General features: G+C 49.3%; 2 protein-coding genes across 11 annotated transcripts; one reads left to right on the top strand and one right to left on the bottom strand.

The window, feature by feature from the left end:
- The first annotated feature begins 4,439 nt into the window (after positions 1–4,439).
- On the top strand, positions 4,440–12,665 carry ZNF692 (zinc finger protein 692). Of its 9 annotated transcripts, none has more exons than XM_045483076.1 (12): positions 4,440–4,555; positions 5,213–5,400; positions 5,656–5,687; positions 6,030–6,293; positions 6,816–6,864; positions 6,957–7,079; positions 7,399–7,614; positions 7,702–7,779; positions 7,881–7,959; positions 9,414–9,528; positions 11,962–12,061; positions 12,183–12,665. In XM_045483076.1, exons 2-12 carry the CDS (start codon positions 5,225–5,227, stop codon positions 12,484–12,486), a joined length of 1,536 nt encoding a protein of 511 aa, XP_045339032.1. In that variant the 5' UTR covers positions 4,440–4,555; positions 5,213–5,224; the 3' UTR covers positions 12,487–12,665. The 9 variants fall into 9 exon arrangements, with proteins under 9 accessions (XP_045339032.1, XP_045339012.1, XP_045339022.1 ...); XM_045483056.1 differs by having other exon boundaries at positions 7,396–7,614; XM_045483066.1 differs by having other exon boundaries at positions 6,954–7,079.
- A 750-nt stretch (positions 12,666–13,415) lies between these two features.
- Positions 13,416–17,587, bottom strand: ZNF672 (zinc finger protein 672). Of its 2 annotated transcripts, XM_045483129.1 has the most exons (3): positions 17,485–17,587; positions 16,605–16,695; positions 13,416–15,835 (listed from the first exon to the last, which is right to left on the bottom strand). In XM_045483129.1, exon 3 carries the CDS (start codon positions 15,709–15,711, stop codon positions 14,335–14,337), a length of 1,377 nt encoding a protein of 458 aa, XP_045339085.1. In that variant the 5' UTR covers positions 15,712–15,835; positions 16,605–16,695; positions 17,485–17,587; the 3' UTR covers positions 13,416–14,334. The 2 variants fall into 2 exon arrangements, with proteins under 2 accessions (XP_045339085.1, XP_045339096.1); XM_045483140.1 differs by lacking the exon at positions 16,605–16,695.
- Between the last annotated feature and the right edge of the window lie 672 nt (positions 17,588–18,259).

Raw genomic sequence — 18,259 nt, 5'->3', positions numbered from 1 at the left:
CAAACATTTTTTTGGAAAGCTCTCGAGTACACGGATGTTAAAGAACATCCTACTAAAGAATGAATGGATTAACCAGGAAGTTAAAGAGGAAATTAAAAAAGTACGTGAAAGCCAATGAAAAAGAAACACAGCAGTCCAAAGCCTTTGGGATGCAGCAATGGCTGTCTTAACAGGGAAGTGTATTGCAATACAGGCTTACCTCATGAAGCAAGAAAAATCTCAAATACACAGCCTAACATGACACCTAAAACAACTAGAAAAGGAACAGCAAATAAAGCCTACAGCAAGCAGAAGAAGGGAAATAATAAAGATTAGAGCAGAAATAAACTATAGAGAAACAACAACAATAACAACAACAACAACAAAAGAAGAGGAAGAAGAAGAACAGATCAGTGAAACTAAGGGCTGGTTCTTTGAGAGAATAAATAAAATTGATAAACCCCTAGTCAGATTTATAAGAAAGAAAAGAGAAAGGGCCCAAATAAATAAAATCACAAATGAAAGGGGAGAGGTCACAACAAACACCACAGAAATACAAACAATTATAAGAGAATACTATGAAAAATTATATGCCAACAAAACTGGGAAATCTGAAAGAAATGAACAAATTCCTAGAAACATACAAACTACCAAACCTTAAACAGGAAGAAGTAGAATATTTGAACAGACCCATAACCAGTAAATAAAATTGCATCAGTAGTCAAAAATCCTCTGACAATCAAAAGTGCAGAGCCAGATTACTTCCCAGGGAAATTCAATCCAACATTTAAAAAGGAGTTAATATCTATTTTCAAACTGTTCCAAAAAACAAGAATGGTAGGAAATCTTCCAAACTCATTCCACGGAGCCAGCATTATTTTGATTCCAAAACCAGACAAAGATCAAACTAAAATAGAGAATTACAGGCCAATATCCCTTATGAGCAAGGATGCAAAAACTTTCAGCATGATACTAGCTAATTGAATTCAACAGTACATTAAAAGAATCATTCATGATCAAGTAGGATTTATTCCTGGGCTGCAAGTCTGGTTCAATATCCACAAATCAATAAACCTGATATACCACATTAATAAAAGAAAGGATAAGAACCATATGATCCTCTCAATAGGTGCAGAAAACACATCTGACAAAATACAGCATCTATTCTTGATAAAAACTCTCAATAAAGTAGGGATAGAGGGAACATACCTCAACATCATAAAAGCTGTATATGAAGGCCCCACAGCTAATATCATCTTTATTGGGGAAAGACTGGGAGACTTTCCTTTACAGTCAGTAACAAGACAAGCATGTCCACTTTCACCATTACTATTTCATTTAGTAGTGGAAGTCTTGGTCTCAGAGATTGGACAACAAAAAGAAATAAAAGGCATCCAAATCATCAAGAAAGAAGTCAAACATTCACTATTTGCAGATGACATGATACTTTATATAGAAAACCCAAAGGATTCCACAGAAAAAATTACTAGATCTTCTACATGAATTCAGCAAAGTTGTAGGATATAAAATCACCATACAGAAATCTGTTGCATTTTTATACACCAATAATGAAGCACCATCAAAAGAAACAAAAGAATCCACACCATTTACAATTGCACCAAAAACAAAAGATACCTAGGAATATACCCGAGCAAAGAGGTAAAAGACCTGTACTCTGAAAACTATAGAATCTTATGACAGTAATTAAAGAGGACACTAAGAAACAGGAAAACATTCCATGCTCATGGATAGGAGGAACAAATACTTTTAAAATGTCTATACTACCCAAAGCAATCTACATATGTAGTGCAATCCCTATCAAAATACTACCAGCATTTGTCACAGAACTAGAGCAAACAATCCTAAAATTTGCATGAACCATAAAAGACCCAACCAGCCAAAGCAATCCTGGAAAAGCAAAGGCAAAGCTGGAGGTATCATGATTCCTGACTTCAGGCTATTTTACAAAGCTCTAGTCATCAAAATAGTATAGTATTGTTACAAGACCAGACACACAGATCAATGGAACAAAATAGAAAGCCCAGAAATGGATACACAACTATATGGTCAACTAATCTTCAACAAAGCAGGAAAGAATATCCAATGGAAAAAGATAGTCTCTTCAGCAATTTGTACTGGGAAAACTGGACAGCAAAATGCAGAAGAATGAAAATAGACTTTTTTACACCATACAAAAAAATGGATGAAAGACCTAAATATGAGACAGGAAACCATCAAAATCCTAGAGAAGAACAAAGGCAGCAAACTCTTTGACCTTGACTGGTACAATTTCCTACTAGACACATCTCCAGAGGCAGGGAAACAAAAGCAAAAATGAACTATTGGAACTTCATCAGATAAAAAGCTTTGTTTGGGGTGCCTGGGTGTCTCAGTCAGGTAAGCATCCAACTCCTAGTTTTGGCTCAGGTCATGATCCTATGGTTTGTGAGTTTGAGCCAATGTTGGGCTCCATGATGATGGTGTGGAGCTTGCCTCGGATACTCTCTCTCTCTCTCTCTCTCTGTCCCCACCCCTCTGTCCCTCCCCCACTTGTGCCCTCTCTCAAAAATAAATAGATCATAGATAGATAGATAGATAGATAGATAGATAGATAGATAGATGATAGAGTTTTGTACAACAATGGAAACAATCACCAAAACTGAAAGGCATCCTATGGAATGGGGCAAGACATTTGCAAATGACATACAGATAAAGGGTTAGTATCCAGAATCTACAAAGAACTTGTCAAACTCAACACCCAAAAAACAAATAACCCTGTTAAAAAATGTGCAGAAGACATGAATAGAAAATTTTCCAAAGAAGATATCCAGATAGCTAATAGACACATGAAAAGATGCTCAACATCAGTCATTATCAAGGAAAATACAAATCAAAACTACAATGAGATACCATCACACAATCACCAGAATGGCTAAAATTATCAACACAAGAAACAACAGATGTTGGTGGGGATGTGGAGAAAGAAAAACCCTCTTGCACTTTTGGTGGGAATGCAAACTGCAGCAGCCACTCTAGAAAACAGTATGGAGATTCCGCAAAAAGTTAAAAATAGAACTACCTGATGATTCAGCAATTGCACTACTAGGTATTTATCTAAAGAGTACAAAAATACAGATTCAAAGGAGGTACATGCACCCTGATGTTTATAACAGCATTATCAACAGTAGCCAAATTATGAAAAGAGCCCAAATGTCCATCGACTGATGAATGGATAAAGAAGAAGTGGTGTGTATATATATATATATATATATATATATATATATATATATACACACACACACACACACACACACACACACACACAATGAAATATTACTCTGTCATAAAAAAGGATGAATTGTTACCATTTGTAAGGATGTGGATGGAGCTAGAGTATATTATGCTAAGCAAAATAAGCTAGTCATGGAAAGATCAATACCATATGATTTCACTCATATATGAAATTTAAGAAATGTATCAGATGAAAATTGGGGAAATAAAAGAGTGAGGCAAACCATAAAACAGACCCTGAACTATAGGGAACAAACTGAGGGTTGCTGGACAGGAGGCGGGCAGGGCTATTGGTTAAATAAGTGATGGGTATGAAGCAGGGTACATATTGTGAGGAGCTTGAGTGTTGTATGTACATGAATCACTAAATCTGAAATTAATATATTACGCTGTATGTTAACTAACTGGAATTTAAAGAAATAATTGGAAGAAATAAAACAAAGCCATCGGGCAACTAGATCACTCCAGAAGAGGTAAGCGACAGCACTTGTTTTAGAGCCTGATCCAGGAGGACACTACGTTTGTTGGGTCAGAGCGGGGAGATTCAGGAAGGAAAGGAAGAGCCAATGAAGAAGGAAGAAAATCAGGAGAGTGTGAAGTCACAGAAGCCAGTGGGATTTGGGGTGGGGGTGGGGTATGGAGGGAAAGATCTACACTGTCAGATGTTGCTCTGATGGAGGAGAGACCACAGCCAAGTGACCGTTCCATTCCAGCTGTTCCTTGAAAGGGAAAACGCCACTGGAGTCATTAGAAAAGAGAATGGGAAGTCAACAAGAGTCCACAGCAAATCTAGGCAACTTTTCAGAGGACTTTTGATGCAGACAGAGGGAATGGGCCCTGGGGTTCTAGAGAGGAGTCTAGTTGGTTTTTTAGGGTGGCTGATTCTGCACTGCATGTGTGCCCGTTGATGGCAACTGAGAGAGAGAAATTGAAGGTGAAGTACAAAATAGTAATTGTGGAGGCAACATCCATGAGCAGGCTGGAGAGGCTGGGGTCGGCACACAGGGGGAGGGCTTGGTACCATTCATTTCCCCATCATGCGCGGGCGCTTGCCACAAAAGCCACCCCTCCACAATTCCCCTGGCGCTAAGAGAAGTGCTTGGGCAATTCCTGCGGGAACTACACCTCCCGGCAGGCGCTACGCTAGGTGGCCAATGCGCAGGCGCGCGCTGCGGGCCTCTGTCTCTGCCCTCCCAGTAGCCCCGGCCCCTGTTCACGGCTGCAGGCTCCGACGCGGAGGGGGACGGGTTCCTCTTAAAAGAGAAACGGTGGCTGTGCGCGCGAGGTGGGCCCTTGTCCATCTCTGCTCTCCGGGCCTGCGCGCAAGGCGGGGGAGGCGCAGGCGCATTCCGGGCGTGGGCGGGTGGGGGCGCGCAGGTAAGGCCGAGTCGGGGTGGGCCGCGGCGGGCGCTCTGGGTGGCCTGGTAGCTGCCTGTGGAATTGGCCAGCCCTACACACAGTGAGCGTTAAGTGGGACGGCCGGAAACCGGGTGGGAGAGCCCTCCAGACCCCGCCCCCACCCACATTCACCCCGCTATGAAGAGCGCCCCCAAAACACACGACCTCCCCTTCCCCCACCAACCAGTAAAGGCCCATGTTCTCTTCAAGGTGAAACTGTTTACCAACCCCTCATCCAGCCCCAGCTGAAATTTCTCCATGAAAGTCTCACGCCCCTTCCCCATAGCTTCCGTTTTTACACTTCAGTATGCCCGGGGTCAGGCCATTGTTCTGACATTGACTTTGTCTCCCTGCCTCCCACTCCACAGAGCTAGTTTACACGTCCTGTAAGCTGGAGTGGTTGGGCCCAATGGCAGGGGATGCTATTGAAATGACTTAGTTTTGCTCCAATTCATTGATGAGGAAACTGAGGCCCCAATGGCGGGTGGAGCCAGAGGCCCGGGATCAGGTACGCCCATATATGCGTGTCTCCTCCACCTTGTAGGTCCTGGTGCCTATGGCTTCCTCCCCGGTGGACGCATCCCGCAGGCGGCAGGAGAAGCGACGGCAGCTGGACGCGCGCCGCAGCAAGTGCCGCATCCGCCTAGGTGGCCACATGGAGCAGTGGTGCCTTCTCAAGGAGCGGCTGGGTTTCTCCCTGCACTCGCAACTCGCTAAGTTCCTGTTGGACCGGTTAGGGGCCTGGGCGGGACTCTGGGGGAGGGCACCCAGGCTGCAACACCCAGTCCCCTCCCAGGGTCAGGTGGTGGCCCATTGCTCCTTACCACTCGTAGATTTCTTATTTCAGCAGAACCGCCTCTGTGATTTGTGGCCTTTGTGCCCTCCTGTTGGTCCCCAGTGAATAGAGGGACCCTTAAAAGTGTGGGAGTGCTGAGAGCAGTTGGCCTGGACCCCTACCTAAACTGCCTCTCTTCCCTACCCTGGCAGGTACACTTCTTCAGGCTGTGTGCTCTGTGCAGGTAGGTAGGGAATAGCTAAAGTTAGGGGGTCAGGAGCCAGGGAGGGAAGAGGGGCAACAGGGAATGAGTGATGTGACCCAGCAGCATTCTCCATAAGGAGATTGGATCTGAGTGAGTTTGGGAAAAGGTGGAGAATTGGGGAGCCCAGGGTAGTTTGATGGGAACGTCCTGTATAAAAGAGAGCAGTGTCTCAGGACCTTGGGGAGGTTCTGGGCTCTGAAGAATGGTAAAATGGACTAGACTGGGGGTGCCCAGGGGGCTGGGGGACAGGGCTGAATGTAGCCCCAGAGTGAGAGTAGGAGGCCTCCCCACTTGCCCTGACTGTTGTCTTCACCATTCCAGGTCCTGAGCCTTTGCCCCCCAAGGGTCTGCAGTATCTGGTGCTCCTGTCTCATGCCCACAGCCGAGAATGCAGCCTGGTGCCTGGGCTTCGGGGGCCCGGGGGCCAAGATGGGGGACTTGTGTGGGAGTGCTCTGCGGGCCACACCTTCTCCTGGGGCCCCTCTTCAGGACCCATATCTCCAGAGGAGCCCAAGCCAGTTTTCCGGCCAAGTACTGCCCCAAGAAGCTGGTGCCCAGAGGCCAGGAGTGGGCAAGCACCTGCAGGTAGGCTGGGGGAAAGAAGAGTTGTGGAGAAAAGGAAGGGAAGAGGTTCCCATCTCTTTTGCTTAGAGCTTCATTGTCTAAAAATTATCCTTTCTCAATGGAAAAACTATGCTTACAAGAAAATATATCCTTAAATATATTTTCAGGTATAAAAAGCAAAAAACAGCATAGGGCGTATGTTGTGTTACCCTTGGTGGAAAACTAAGAGGAGAAAGAATGTATGTATGCACTTAACGGATGTATAAAATATCTCTGGAAGGGCATGTAGGAAACCAGGCTGTCTGTGGGAAGAATAGGTGATTGGGAACAGTATTGGAAAAGAGGCTTTTCATAGTGTACTTTTTTATACTTTTATTTTCTGAACCCATGTGAATGTATCATTTCTAAAATAAAATATCCCTTCCCACTCCAGTAGCCTCTGCACCCTCCTCCTTCCCAAGAGTCCTCCCACCACTTCAGACCTTAGAAGTACACCTGTCCTCATCCCTCCAGCCCAGAGTTCCTTCCCCTTTGACCCTACAGGTTTGGAATCTGAGCATGATGAGAGGACTCAGGAGGCCAGGTCACCCAGGTGAGGTTGGGGGTGGGAGGGACAGGATAGACTTGGGTGGACAGTGCAGGTGAAGGAGCAGAGCCTGAGGCTTGCCTTCCTTGGTCCAGCAGGGAAGTAGGACCCCTCCTGGAGACCTTCCCGCCCCCAGGAGAAGAGGGGGAGGAGGAAGACGAGGACGAAGAGGAGATGCTCAGTGAGGCCAGCCCATGGACCTACAGCTCCTCCCCAGATGAGCAAGTTGGGGCTGAAGGAGGATGCTGAACAGAGCAGGAGGAGGGAGGGAGCAGCTGGCCAGGGCTTCCAAAGCTTTGTAGACTTGGTGGGGAAGGCAGGATGGGCATTGGGGAAGGCAGAAAGAATTGGAGGCTTTGAATTGGGTGGAAGGTGGTAAAGTTAGGCTGTAGGGCAGAATGAAAGCTGAAAGCAGGTGTGAACAGAGATCCTGGGTAGGAGTAGGGCTGTTCTGAGTTTGGGATCTTAGCATTTCGGGGGCTCAGGGCTAGCTGAAAGCCCAGGGAAATAATGCCCTCCTCTTCCTTCTCTTTTCAGCAGTGATCCAGATGCCCCCAGACTCCTTCCTTCCCCTGTCACCCATACACTTAAGGAGGGGGAGACACCCCTAGCCCCAGCAGCTCTCCTCAATCCTCTTGCTGTACCATCCTCATCAACATCATCATTGAGTTCTGGAGCTCTTCCTACCGAAGTTGGGGTACAGCCGGAACTCAGAGGGACCCCTCAAGCAGCCCAGCAGACTGAGCCTCTGGCCAGGTAACCTGATGGCTGAGACAGAGGGCAGGGGCATCCCGGAACATGGCCCTCCCTCGAGGCCCTCTGCTCCCTCTTTGCTGCCCGTAGCCCTGGGATTCAGGCCCAGTCTGCTCTGACCTTGGCCTGGGAGGAGGACACGGCACAGATTGGCCCCAAGAGAATTAGGTAGGACTTGCAGAGCGGGGCTGGAGGGGGGAGAGTGAGAAGAGGGAGTTGAGGAGAGCCCGTGGGAGTCCTTATGCTCCTCCCTATCCTCCTCCTCCCAGGAAAGCTGCCAAAAGAGAGCTGCTGCCTTGTGACTTCCCTGGCTGCGGACGGATCTTCTCCAACCGACAGTATTTGAATGTGAGGAATGTGAGGGGCACAGATTGGGTTTTATGTGGCTTCAGAGGTGAGAAGCACTGAAGGGGATGCTGAGGTGAAGGAGAAGCTGAAGCAAAGAAGCCTGGAATGTGGGTGGATTCAGAGATGGGAAGAGAAAGATGGGGGTGGACCTGCAGAGCTTACCTACAGTTAATAATCACTAAAGCAGACAGCTGGTAGATAAGGCAGAAAACCAAGCCACCAGTACACAGCTGCTGCCCACTACTGCTGGTTTCTTGGGCCCTCCAAGGGTCACGTGGAGATGATGATGGCATTCCTCAGGCTCTTGGAGTGCTAGTGACTGTTCTAAGCACTTGACATGGGTCAAGTCTTTTGATCTTCAAAAGATCCCTATGGAGTAGGTGCTGATACAGTTCCTGCTTTGCAAATGAGGAAACTGAAGCACACAAAATGGTTAAGCAGTTCCCAAGACTCCTTAGCTAGTGTGTGACGGTGCTGGGGTTGCTGAGTCCACACTCAGCCACCTGGCCCTGTTCGCTTGAGCAGGCAGTTCTAGTGCTAGAGGACTGGAAGATGGTCCTGTCCTGTCCCCAGCCTAACTGCAGGAGAGGTTTGGGGCACAAAGAGGGAAGGGCCACAGCCCCCACACTCATCCAGAGCCCTCCCAGACCCAAGTGCTGAGGCAGAGACCCCAGACCAGAGGAATGGTGAGGCAAGGGTGGAAGGCATTTGGGCAGGAAATCCCTGGGCCGAGAAGAACTTTACCAGGGCTAGTCAAATGCACTTGAGCTTGTTAATGGAGGACACTGCAGCAGCCACCAGCAGCAGTTTAACTATGGGAAAGCAGGATTATAGATAAGGGGAAAGCCCATGGAATTTAGTGAGCCAGAATGTGACATTAGGTCAGACAGGAGAAATATTTCCAACAAATAATCAGGGAGTTAAAGAAGAACACACAATCCCTAAAAGTGTTCCAGGTTGAAAGCATACACGTGTGTGTGTGTGTGTGTGTGTGTGTGTGTGTGTGTGTTTCTAAAGAAGATTTAGGAAAACACCATATAATGTATACCCATGGTTAGCAATAAAGTAGGCTATCTGGGTGATATTATTGTACATTAATATTGATATTGAAGAGGATAATCATACCTACCCAAATTGTGTTCTTATTCCCAGCAGACAGCAAATCCATGGTTAGGGAACCAGGAGTGTCACCAGAATGGCACTTTGTTCAGGGAACTGGTCATTGTAAGGAAGGTTGTGGCAAAAAGGTGAGGTAATGGAAGTCAAGGACAGAATAGGGTGAGGGCAGAGTTTGGTGTCAGGATGGGATGGTGGACTTATATACAGGTGAGGACTGGCCAGGATGATGTGAGCTGGTGGTGACAGAACTTTTGGGGGATGGGGAGGGGGCAGAGGAGCCTGCCTGCTGGGTCAGCTCTGGTGGTCTCCCTGAGACCACCTGTTTCCTTCCCTAGCACCACAAGAAGTACCAGCACATCCACCAAAAGTCCTTTTCCTGCCCAGAACCAGCCTGTGGGAAGTCCTTCAACTTTAAGAAACACCTGAAGGAGCATGTGAAATTGCACAGTGGTGAGTGGTAGAAATGCCTCCTCACTTCCCTCTCCTGTGGGTCCCTTCACCTCTCTCTCTGGGTGTTTTCATTTCTCCATGAGTCCCTTCACTTCTCCATGTGGGTTCTGTCACCTCCCCCTGGCAGTCCCTTCACTTGCCCTGTGAGGCCTATCACCTCCTATCTGCAGGTGCCATCACACCCCTCTGTGGGATGACTCTCACTCACACTCAACTCTCTGTGTGTTGAGCACCTGCCTGCTTGAGACTGTTCTAGGTGTAGGATACAAAAGCGAACAGAGGCATCCACTCTAGTGATAACAGGGATACAAAGAGATGTGAAAGCAGGGAAGGGATGGAGAGCATGAGAGAGGAGTTTCTTTTGTAGAAAGGGAAGCTCCTTTGAGCAAAGACCTATGTGAAGGGAGGAATAGAGGCTTGTCCATGTCTATGGGCACGCCTGGGGAGGCCCTGAACAGGCATCTGCATGGAATGTACCAGGAATGGAGAGGGGGCCAGGAAGTTAGAAAGGAAGGAAGAGAGGTCAGATAGGTAGCAGGGACCTAACACTACCATCAAAGATGGTTTGGCTTCTGGCTAAATGACATGGGCACCATCCCAGGGTGTTGTGTAGCAGAACAACACAACTGGCTTTAAAAGGAGCACAACTGACTTTAAAACTGACTTTGTGACTGCCATGTGGAGAAATGGGGCTGTAGGAATGTGCAGTGTGCAGTGATGGCAGCTTTAACACGCTGGTACAGTTGAGTTGATAAGAAGTGGCTGGAGGCTGATGTGAGCGTGAAAGTGGAGCTAGAAGGGCTGCTGTGAGAAGGACAGATTGGCCACAGGTGGATGGGCAGGAGGGCATCAAGCTGACTTGAAGGATTCCAGCTTGAGCAACTGGAAAGAGGTGATGTGATTTCCTGAAAATGAGAGAGGCTTTAGGAAAGGGACAGTTTATTTGGGACATGATAATTTAGGCATCCCAGAAGATATGAATCTGGAGTCTGGAGATGGTGGGGGGAGGGGGAAAAAGTGTTAATCACAAGCACATGGGTGCTTCACAAGCACATTTGTTGCTGAAGGTGGAGTATACCTCCATGGAGTGAACGTAGGTACAGAAGAGTAATGAATGGGACATGTGGAAAGGGCAGCTACAAAGTGACCAGTGAGGCAAGTGAAGAGAGCAGTACTTGAGGAACCAAGTGGAGAGATTGCTCCAGGGAGGAGGGACAGAGGGTGGGTTGTGCCAGTGCTATAAGATGGAGTAAGATGAGGATGAGGACTTTGACTAGATAACAAGGTGGCATGTGACAAGGGAGAGGACAGCCAGAATCGAATTAGTTCAAGGCAGAGAGGAGCTAAAGAAGTGGAGATAGAGAATATGGACTACTCTTTGGAGTCTTGCTGTGAAGACAAGTAGAGAAATGGGGTCTTAGCTGGAGAGCTGTGAGCTTGGGGGCACAGAGGGGAAAGGGATCCCACTGAGAGTAAAGGTTACTGATGCCTAGGTGGGGTGGGCAGCCTGCAGTCAGGGAGAAAAGGTGTGTTTCTGCACAATTGGAAGGTGGCTACAGTAGAGCAAGTATTCACATAAATGGTCACAAACAAGTTTGGTGATAGATTAGGTAAGGAGGAAGATGTGGGTATTCTCTCCTGGCTTTTCTCTTCTTGGTGACTTTGAAAAATAAGATCACTGCTGAATGAGGCTGGCAGGGAGAGGAGGTAGTATGGAATAATTGTCTATTGGACTCCTGTGAGTGAGAGAGTGAAATACAGAGGCATATGGTGGACTCTTTAGACTTGTGGTTGTGGATGAAGAGTAGAGGCTGGTGGGTGGGTGGGGGGCATGGATTGTGGATTCTGTTTCTACTTCCCTTAGCACACCTGTGCAGGATCGGGCCAAATGTTGTGTTTACCCTCAGTTGGATTTTAGCCAAACAGGTCCAGCTGAGGAAGATTGCAGTTTCTGAAAATGGTGGAAGACCAGGGACAGGGAGACCAGGGAACGGAAATATGGAGTGCTGGCTGAGGAGAGGGCCTGGAGCCAGAGATTTGTGCAGTGTGGTAGAGTGATGGGGAAGAAGGCTGTAAGCATACATGTGCCGTCTGACAGGTGGGGGTGAGACAGTTGTCTAAAGGATGCCACAAGAAGTGACGATACCTCCAGTATGCCCTGCCCTGAGGCTTGGAGGTACAGGAGAAAAAGCACAGTGGGCCTGTGAGAGCTGCTGGAGAAGGGCAAAGGGCAGGTGCTGTTAGTGCTGGCAGGTTCAGGGAAAAAGGAACAGGTTGGCTGCTGACAGCCACAGGGCACTTTTGGGGGCTGAGAGGAGTGGGATAAGCAGGCTGAATGGGGACAGTACTCCTGTGAGGGTTGGCAGGTGGGTTGGGCTGAGGAGGGGCCACAGCCTGGGGATGAATGCTAGGGTGTCACCTGTGCACCTGCAGACACCCGGGACTACATCTGTGAGTTCTGTGCCCGGTCTTTCCGCACCAGCAGCAACCTCGTCATCCACCGGCGCATCCACACTGGAGAGAAGCCCCTGCAGTGAGTGTGGGGGAGGTAGTATGGGTGGGAAGGTAGGGCTGTGGGTTGGAGCGGGGGAACTGCCATGGGGAAGTCAAGATGGGCTGAAGCACTGTCCTTCCCTCCGCTGTCCCTGGCTCAGGTGTGAGATCTGTGGGTTCACCTGCCGCCAGAAGGCCTCCCTGAACTGGCACCGGCGCAAGCATGCTGAGACAGCTGCTACTCTGCGCTTCCCCTGTGAGTTTTGTGGCAAGCGTTTTGAGAAGCCAGACAGCGTTGCAGCTCACTGCAGCAAAAGCCATCCAGCCCTGCTCCCAGCTCCACAGGAGTCACCTGGCCCTTTGGAACCCTGCCCCAATATCTCTGCCTCTGTGACCCTGAGGTCTGATGATGAGTCCAGGCCCTCTCTGGTTCCTGAAGCTCTGACCACACTCCATCAACAGTGAGCATTCCTGGGCTCTGAGAAGGCAGACCCTAGGGACTGAAGGGGAGCAAGGAAGAGAAGGGCCAGATGCCTAGTCCCCAGAAACTAAGGTGACAGGGAGTGTAGGGTGGGGGGCAAAAAAAAAACCAAGACAGGCTACTTTAGCCTTCCTAAACAACAGAATAAACTGAGTATTTTACAGTTGTGTGTGGGCAGAGTGAATGTTTTGGCACCTGAAGAATGGAAATCCTTATTCCTCTGGAAGCAGGCTCTGCTAGAATGTGCCTGAGTGCACCATAGGTGCAGGCCCTGTTTCTCTCTCTGTAGGTAGGCCCCTACCTCAAGGACCTAGCTTTCTTTCCCAATTTGGTTTGACACTTTGCAGTCCTTTTCAGTTGAGTGTCATACCTATTCTTTTTTAAAATTTTTTTTTTTTTAACATTTATTTATTTTTGAGACAGAGAGAGACAGAGCATGAACGGGGGAGGGTCAGAGAGAGAGGAGACACAGAATCGGAAGCAGGCTCCAGGCTCCGAGCCATCAGCCCAGAGCCCGACGCGGGGCTCGAACTCACGGACCGCGAGATCGTGACCTGAGCTGAAGTCGGACGCCCAACCGACTGAGCCACCCAGGCGCCCCGTGTCATACCTATTCTTGTGCTCAAGCAGGGCAGGCTGTGACAGTATGCAGAGCACTGGGTCATTCCAGAGGGAGAGCTGGAGCAGGAATGGAGGTATGTGAGCCTGAGCCACATTTGTACTCTTCACTGAGAACCAAGTGTATAGGCCTTAAGAGTCTTGCCTTCCAGTGCAAAATCAATGGGGCTCTACATGCAAGATCACTTGGGAGGGGACAAGATATCTTGGAACTTCAAAAGAGCATGGCCCTTGGATTACTCCTGAAATCTGCAAAGACAGCAGCCTCACGCTTTGACAAAAGAGGCTCTTGGTATCTGGAACCCAAACAAACAACTCTTTATTTCAACAGCCATAAGCAAAAAAATCACTGAACAACTCCAGATTTTCTACCCTGCACTACTGCCTCTGTGGAGCTGTTTCCCCATGGCTCCAAGATTGATTTGGATATAACATTCTGATGTTTCATTTGGCAGTATCCTGCTTTATCCATGTGGTCTAAGTCTAGGTCCCAAAGCTAATGTGGCCCACCTAGCTAGAGAACAGTGTCCTGAGAGGGACCTTGATCTGGACACCATCAGGTCTGGCCCATGGGACAGGTGGATGCTTTGCTGAGGGCTCCTGCCCACCCTCACTGGAGTGGGCCTTCTCTGCTGGGCAGCAGGCTGATTGCTTATGGCAGGATGCCTTTCAAAGAAATGAGAAATCTCATCATCTCTGCCTAAAAATTTCCCATCTCTCAGAGCCCAGGGAGAAAGCAGCAGAGAAGCTGTCAAGTGGAACCAGGAGGCAAGAAGACCGCAAGGCAGGTGGGTTGTCCCTGTGGCCACCCTGTGATCATTACCTGAAGAGGCAGGACAACAAAAGTATCCAGGAAGGAGAGCTAGAGGAGACTCAGACTGGAAAAAGGGGACAGGACAAGAGAAGACAATACAGGTGGGAAACCAGGAAGAAAACATTTGAGGGCACAGTAGCAGCAATGGGAACACACCAATACCTGGGCTTTCTTCCATGTCTAGGCTTTCCCAGTTCCCTGCACCTATACCCCAGAGGTAGCAGGAAGGATGGACAGGAAGAGCTGACAAGGGAAATGGATGTAGGGGCGTGACAGGGGGTGACAGACAGCCATGCTGTTTTTATACAGACTCCCATTTGCAGAGCTGCCCCACCATCCCTGTGGCAGTATATTGGTACTTGCTGAGCCCATTCCAGAGAAGCTTCTCAGCAAGTTTCCCTCAGCTGGGACACAGAAAGTCCGGCTTCTCCTGTTCTGCCTGCCCTGCAAAGATGAGGGCAGCTCCTGCGGTTGCTTGGGCGGCAGCGGTGGCGGCACGCGCTCGTGTGTGGGCCCGCTGGTGCTGTGAGAGTGAGCGACTGTGGCTGAAGCACTTGCCGCACTCAGCACATTCTGCTGGCCGCTCGCCCAGGTGTGTCTTGCGGTGCAGTGTCAGTTTGGACCCCACGCTGAAGGCCTTGCCGCACTCAGGGCATTTGTGGGGCTTGTGACCAGCATGGTTGCGCCGGTGCACGTTGAGGTTAGATACGCACGTGAAACATTTGCCACACAACTCACAATGGTAGGGTTTCTCGCCTGTGTGTGTGCGCCGGTGCTTGGTGAGGTCAGAACGGTCGCTGAAGCGGCGGCCGCACTCAGCACATGGGAAGGGCCTCTCGCCTGTGTGTATGCGCTGGTGCACCACTAGGTCAGAGCGCTGCCCAAAGCCCTTTCCACATGTAGTGCATGCGTGGGGCCGATCTCCCTGGTGGCTGCGCCTGTGGCGCAAAAGGGTGGAACTCTCGCTGAACCGGCGCCCACAGTCCCCGCACATGTAGGGCTTCTCACCTGTGTGTGTGCGCTGATGGCGCACGAGCGTGGCACTCTCCAAGAAGCCCTTTCCACACTCGGGGCACTTGAAGGGCTTCTCACCTGAGTGAATCTGCAGGTGTCGTGTTAGTGTTGAGCTCTTACCAAAGTTCTTCCCACACACACTGCACTGGTGTGCACCCGGAGCATGAGGCTGCGGAGGTGTGGAGTCTCCAGGGCTCCGGGCCACGTGGACGCGCGCGTGGCTCCGCAGCCCTGCGTAGCTGCGGAACGCCCGTGGGCATTGTGTGCAGCGGTGCAATGGGTTGGTGGGTGTGATGGGTGACCCCCACGGGTGTGCGCGCGCCTGGTGGAAGCGTAGCGCGCTCTGTCGGAAGGTGCGGGCACACAGCGGACAGCGGCAGGGCCGCTCTGGGGGATGAAGGCGGCGCCGGTGCAGCAGCAGAGCCGGGAGGTGTGGGAAGCTGCGGCCGCAGGCACGGCAAGAGCAGGAGCGGCTGCGCTGTCTATGTACACTCCGGTGCAGGTCGAGGTAGCCGCTGTGGCGGAAGCTCTGGCCGCACTCACTGCAGATGTAGAGCGTTTGGCCAGCATGGGCGCGTCGGTGCGCACGGAGGTCAGCAGCCAGGGCATAGCACTCACCACAGTCTAGGCAGCGGTAGCAGCTGTCACCGCCATGAGCACGCTCATGACGCAGCAGCACCGAACTGTAGCGGAAGCTCTTGCCACACTCACTGCATATGTAAGGCCTTCCTGCTGCTGCCGCCATCTCTGATGCAGCTAACATGGTGAGGGCCAGGCCGGGCGTGGGGGGGTGGAGTCCCCGGAATGCAGGCTGGCAGGGATGTGTGCCACTCCCACGCCAGGGTGCACCTCCTCAAACTGCGTGTTATTTTCCCTTTTCTGAAAGCCTAGAAAGGGAGTGGCAAAGGGAAGAAGGGGAGTTTTGGAAAACTGGTCTGCAGTTTCTAGGTTCCTTTTCTTGTAAGCAGACTCTGTGTCTTTTTCTAGGGTGCGCTGCAGCCAAGTTCACCCTTCACTGCGAGCCCTATAGGGAGAAAGTCACTGTACGCTACAGTTAAAGCTGTAACAGCTACACCTTGGGGAATGGCCAGGTGAGCACAGAGTCCCTCATTTCTTGTAACTTCCTCAGCTAGACCATCTCCTGCATTTCATTCTCCAAGAAGAGGCAAAGCCATAGGACTCCTAGAAATATGGGGAAGGAGGTCTTCATGCCACCACGAAGGGCAGGAGGGATTCAGAGAGGGAGTTTGCCTCCAAAACTCTGCTTGGGAGGGGATGAGGAGTACCCAACCAGTTTTCTGTCCTTAGGCCAGCGGTCTTAGCCTGGAGATACACTAGGAAACACCAAGAAGGGATGGGCAATGAGAAAGCCCCTGGGCCACAGAGCCTGCTTACCAGAAAAGGAACCTAGAATCTGCAGACCAGTTTTCCAAAACTCCCCTAGACCACATCGATAACCTTCCTCTGAGACCCTGGTTTCCTAAGTCACCAATGTGAACCCAGCCAGACCTGGAAGGTCAAGGAGGGCAATGAGATGAAGCCTAAACCCCTACGTAAGCAGAAGCCTGGGCAAAAAGTATCAGAAAGGGCTGGGGCCTGGGCAAAGGATGGTATTTGAGAAACCCCAAAGTACTGCACCTTGGCTTTGGACAATACCTGATAAACAACCACTCCACACTGGTACACAGCTTCAAAGTTCTCTGGCCTAACCTTGAGAAAGCAACTCTGGACCTGGGTGAAAGCAACCCTGGAAGGGGTGAAAAGGAACATGTGTAGTCCACAAAAAATAATATTGAAAGTTGATGGCATTTTCCTAGAAGTGCTTTTCACATTTTCAGGAAAAGCTGGGGAGAAGGAAGAAGCATTCCTTCTTAATTCTCAGTTCATTGAAGCTGTTTGCAAACATTCTACAGACATCCTTCATTGCCCTAGCTCCAGGGATCTGAGAACCCAGAATAGCAGAAAAGCCCCTTATGGGGATGGAATCTGTTCTGCTATTGTCTTTATCTCAGATGTTATCCCTGAATCCTAACAAGTTGGTCCACGTAGCTGTCTGGGAGCAGAGTCAGGCTTTCTTTACAGAACCTCCTGTGGGCCTCATCACTGACTACTTCCCTCAAGGTCCAAGGATTGGTCCCAGCTAAATTCAGTGGAGATTAGGTGCAGTTACTATGAGTTATAGACTATCACTCAACAGGTCAGGGAGAGGAAGCAAACAAGTCAGCAATCATTTTCTTACTGGCAGATGGAAACATCATAAATACCTAGAGCTCTGCTTAAAACATCCCATAAATAGGATCCATTGAAAAAAATCCTTAAGAGGTTCCTGGGTGGCTCAGTTGGTTAAGCATGCGACTTCTCACAGCTCATGGGTTCAAGCCCTGCATGAGGCTTTGTGCTGACAAATCAGAGCCTGGAACCTGCTTCAAATGCTGTGTCCCTATCTCTGCCCCTTCCCCGCTCAGGCTGTCTTTCTCTCAAAAACAAACAAATAAACATTTAAAAAAGAAAAAAAAAAGTCTTGAAAGCCACAAACCTTCAGGGGTGGGCTCAGGAGCTTCTGCTCCCCTCCACATTGGGCAGGAGTGGCCAATACAGGATGTTCTCTTCTCATGCCTTTGAAGCAGGATGTTCTGTACCCTGCGAAGATGAAGGAAGAGGGACAACATGAATTTAAACTGAGCAGAGGGGACAGAAGCAGGGAGAGAAAGAAGAGGGGAATATTGTTTTAATGGCCATTTTCAAATTTAAAAAACTAAAGAAAAGTATCATGAATCACTCTTTCACCTTCAGCATCTATTTACATTTTGCTCTCAAAATTTCTGTCCCATCTATGACATTCCTCCCGTCCCACACAGTTTTTCTCTCTTTTTTTGGTCTGCAGTATTTTAAATCCCAGATATCTTATTCAAAGAGAATAAGTTTAAGCACAAACTGCAAGCAGGGGCAGGAGCCCCTCTGCAGACCTCTCTAAAGCAGTCTTTAGAGAGTCTCTCAGTTCTTTCACAGGGAACTTTCAGCCCAGACACTTGGGCAGCTTACTCTAGCTGGTCTTCAATTCAAAAGAACTTTTACCCTCATGTGAATAAAACCTTCCCTCAGGACTCAGTGTTTGATCCCAAATGCCAAAGAGAGCAATGCACATTCCCTGGTGTGTGTTCCACTTCACTTGGGGGTCTGCAGGGACCATGGCACCTCTCAGGCCAAGTTTCTGGGAAACCGCCCCCCTGCCTCCCAGGGCACATGCCCAAGGAAGGGAAGACAAATGCACAAACACAAACATGCATACATGAGTGACATATAAAGAAAGA

This window comes from Leopardus geoffroyi, chromosome A1 (genome assembly GCF_018350155.1).
Source record: "Leopardus geoffroyi isolate Oge1 chromosome A1, O.geoffroyi_Oge1_pat1.0, whole genome shotgun sequence".
NCBI classification, from domain to species: Eukaryota; Metazoa; Chordata; class Mammalia; order Carnivora; family Felidae; genus Leopardus; species Leopardus geoffroyi.
This window is presented reverse-complemented; position numbering and strand designations above follow the sequence as displayed.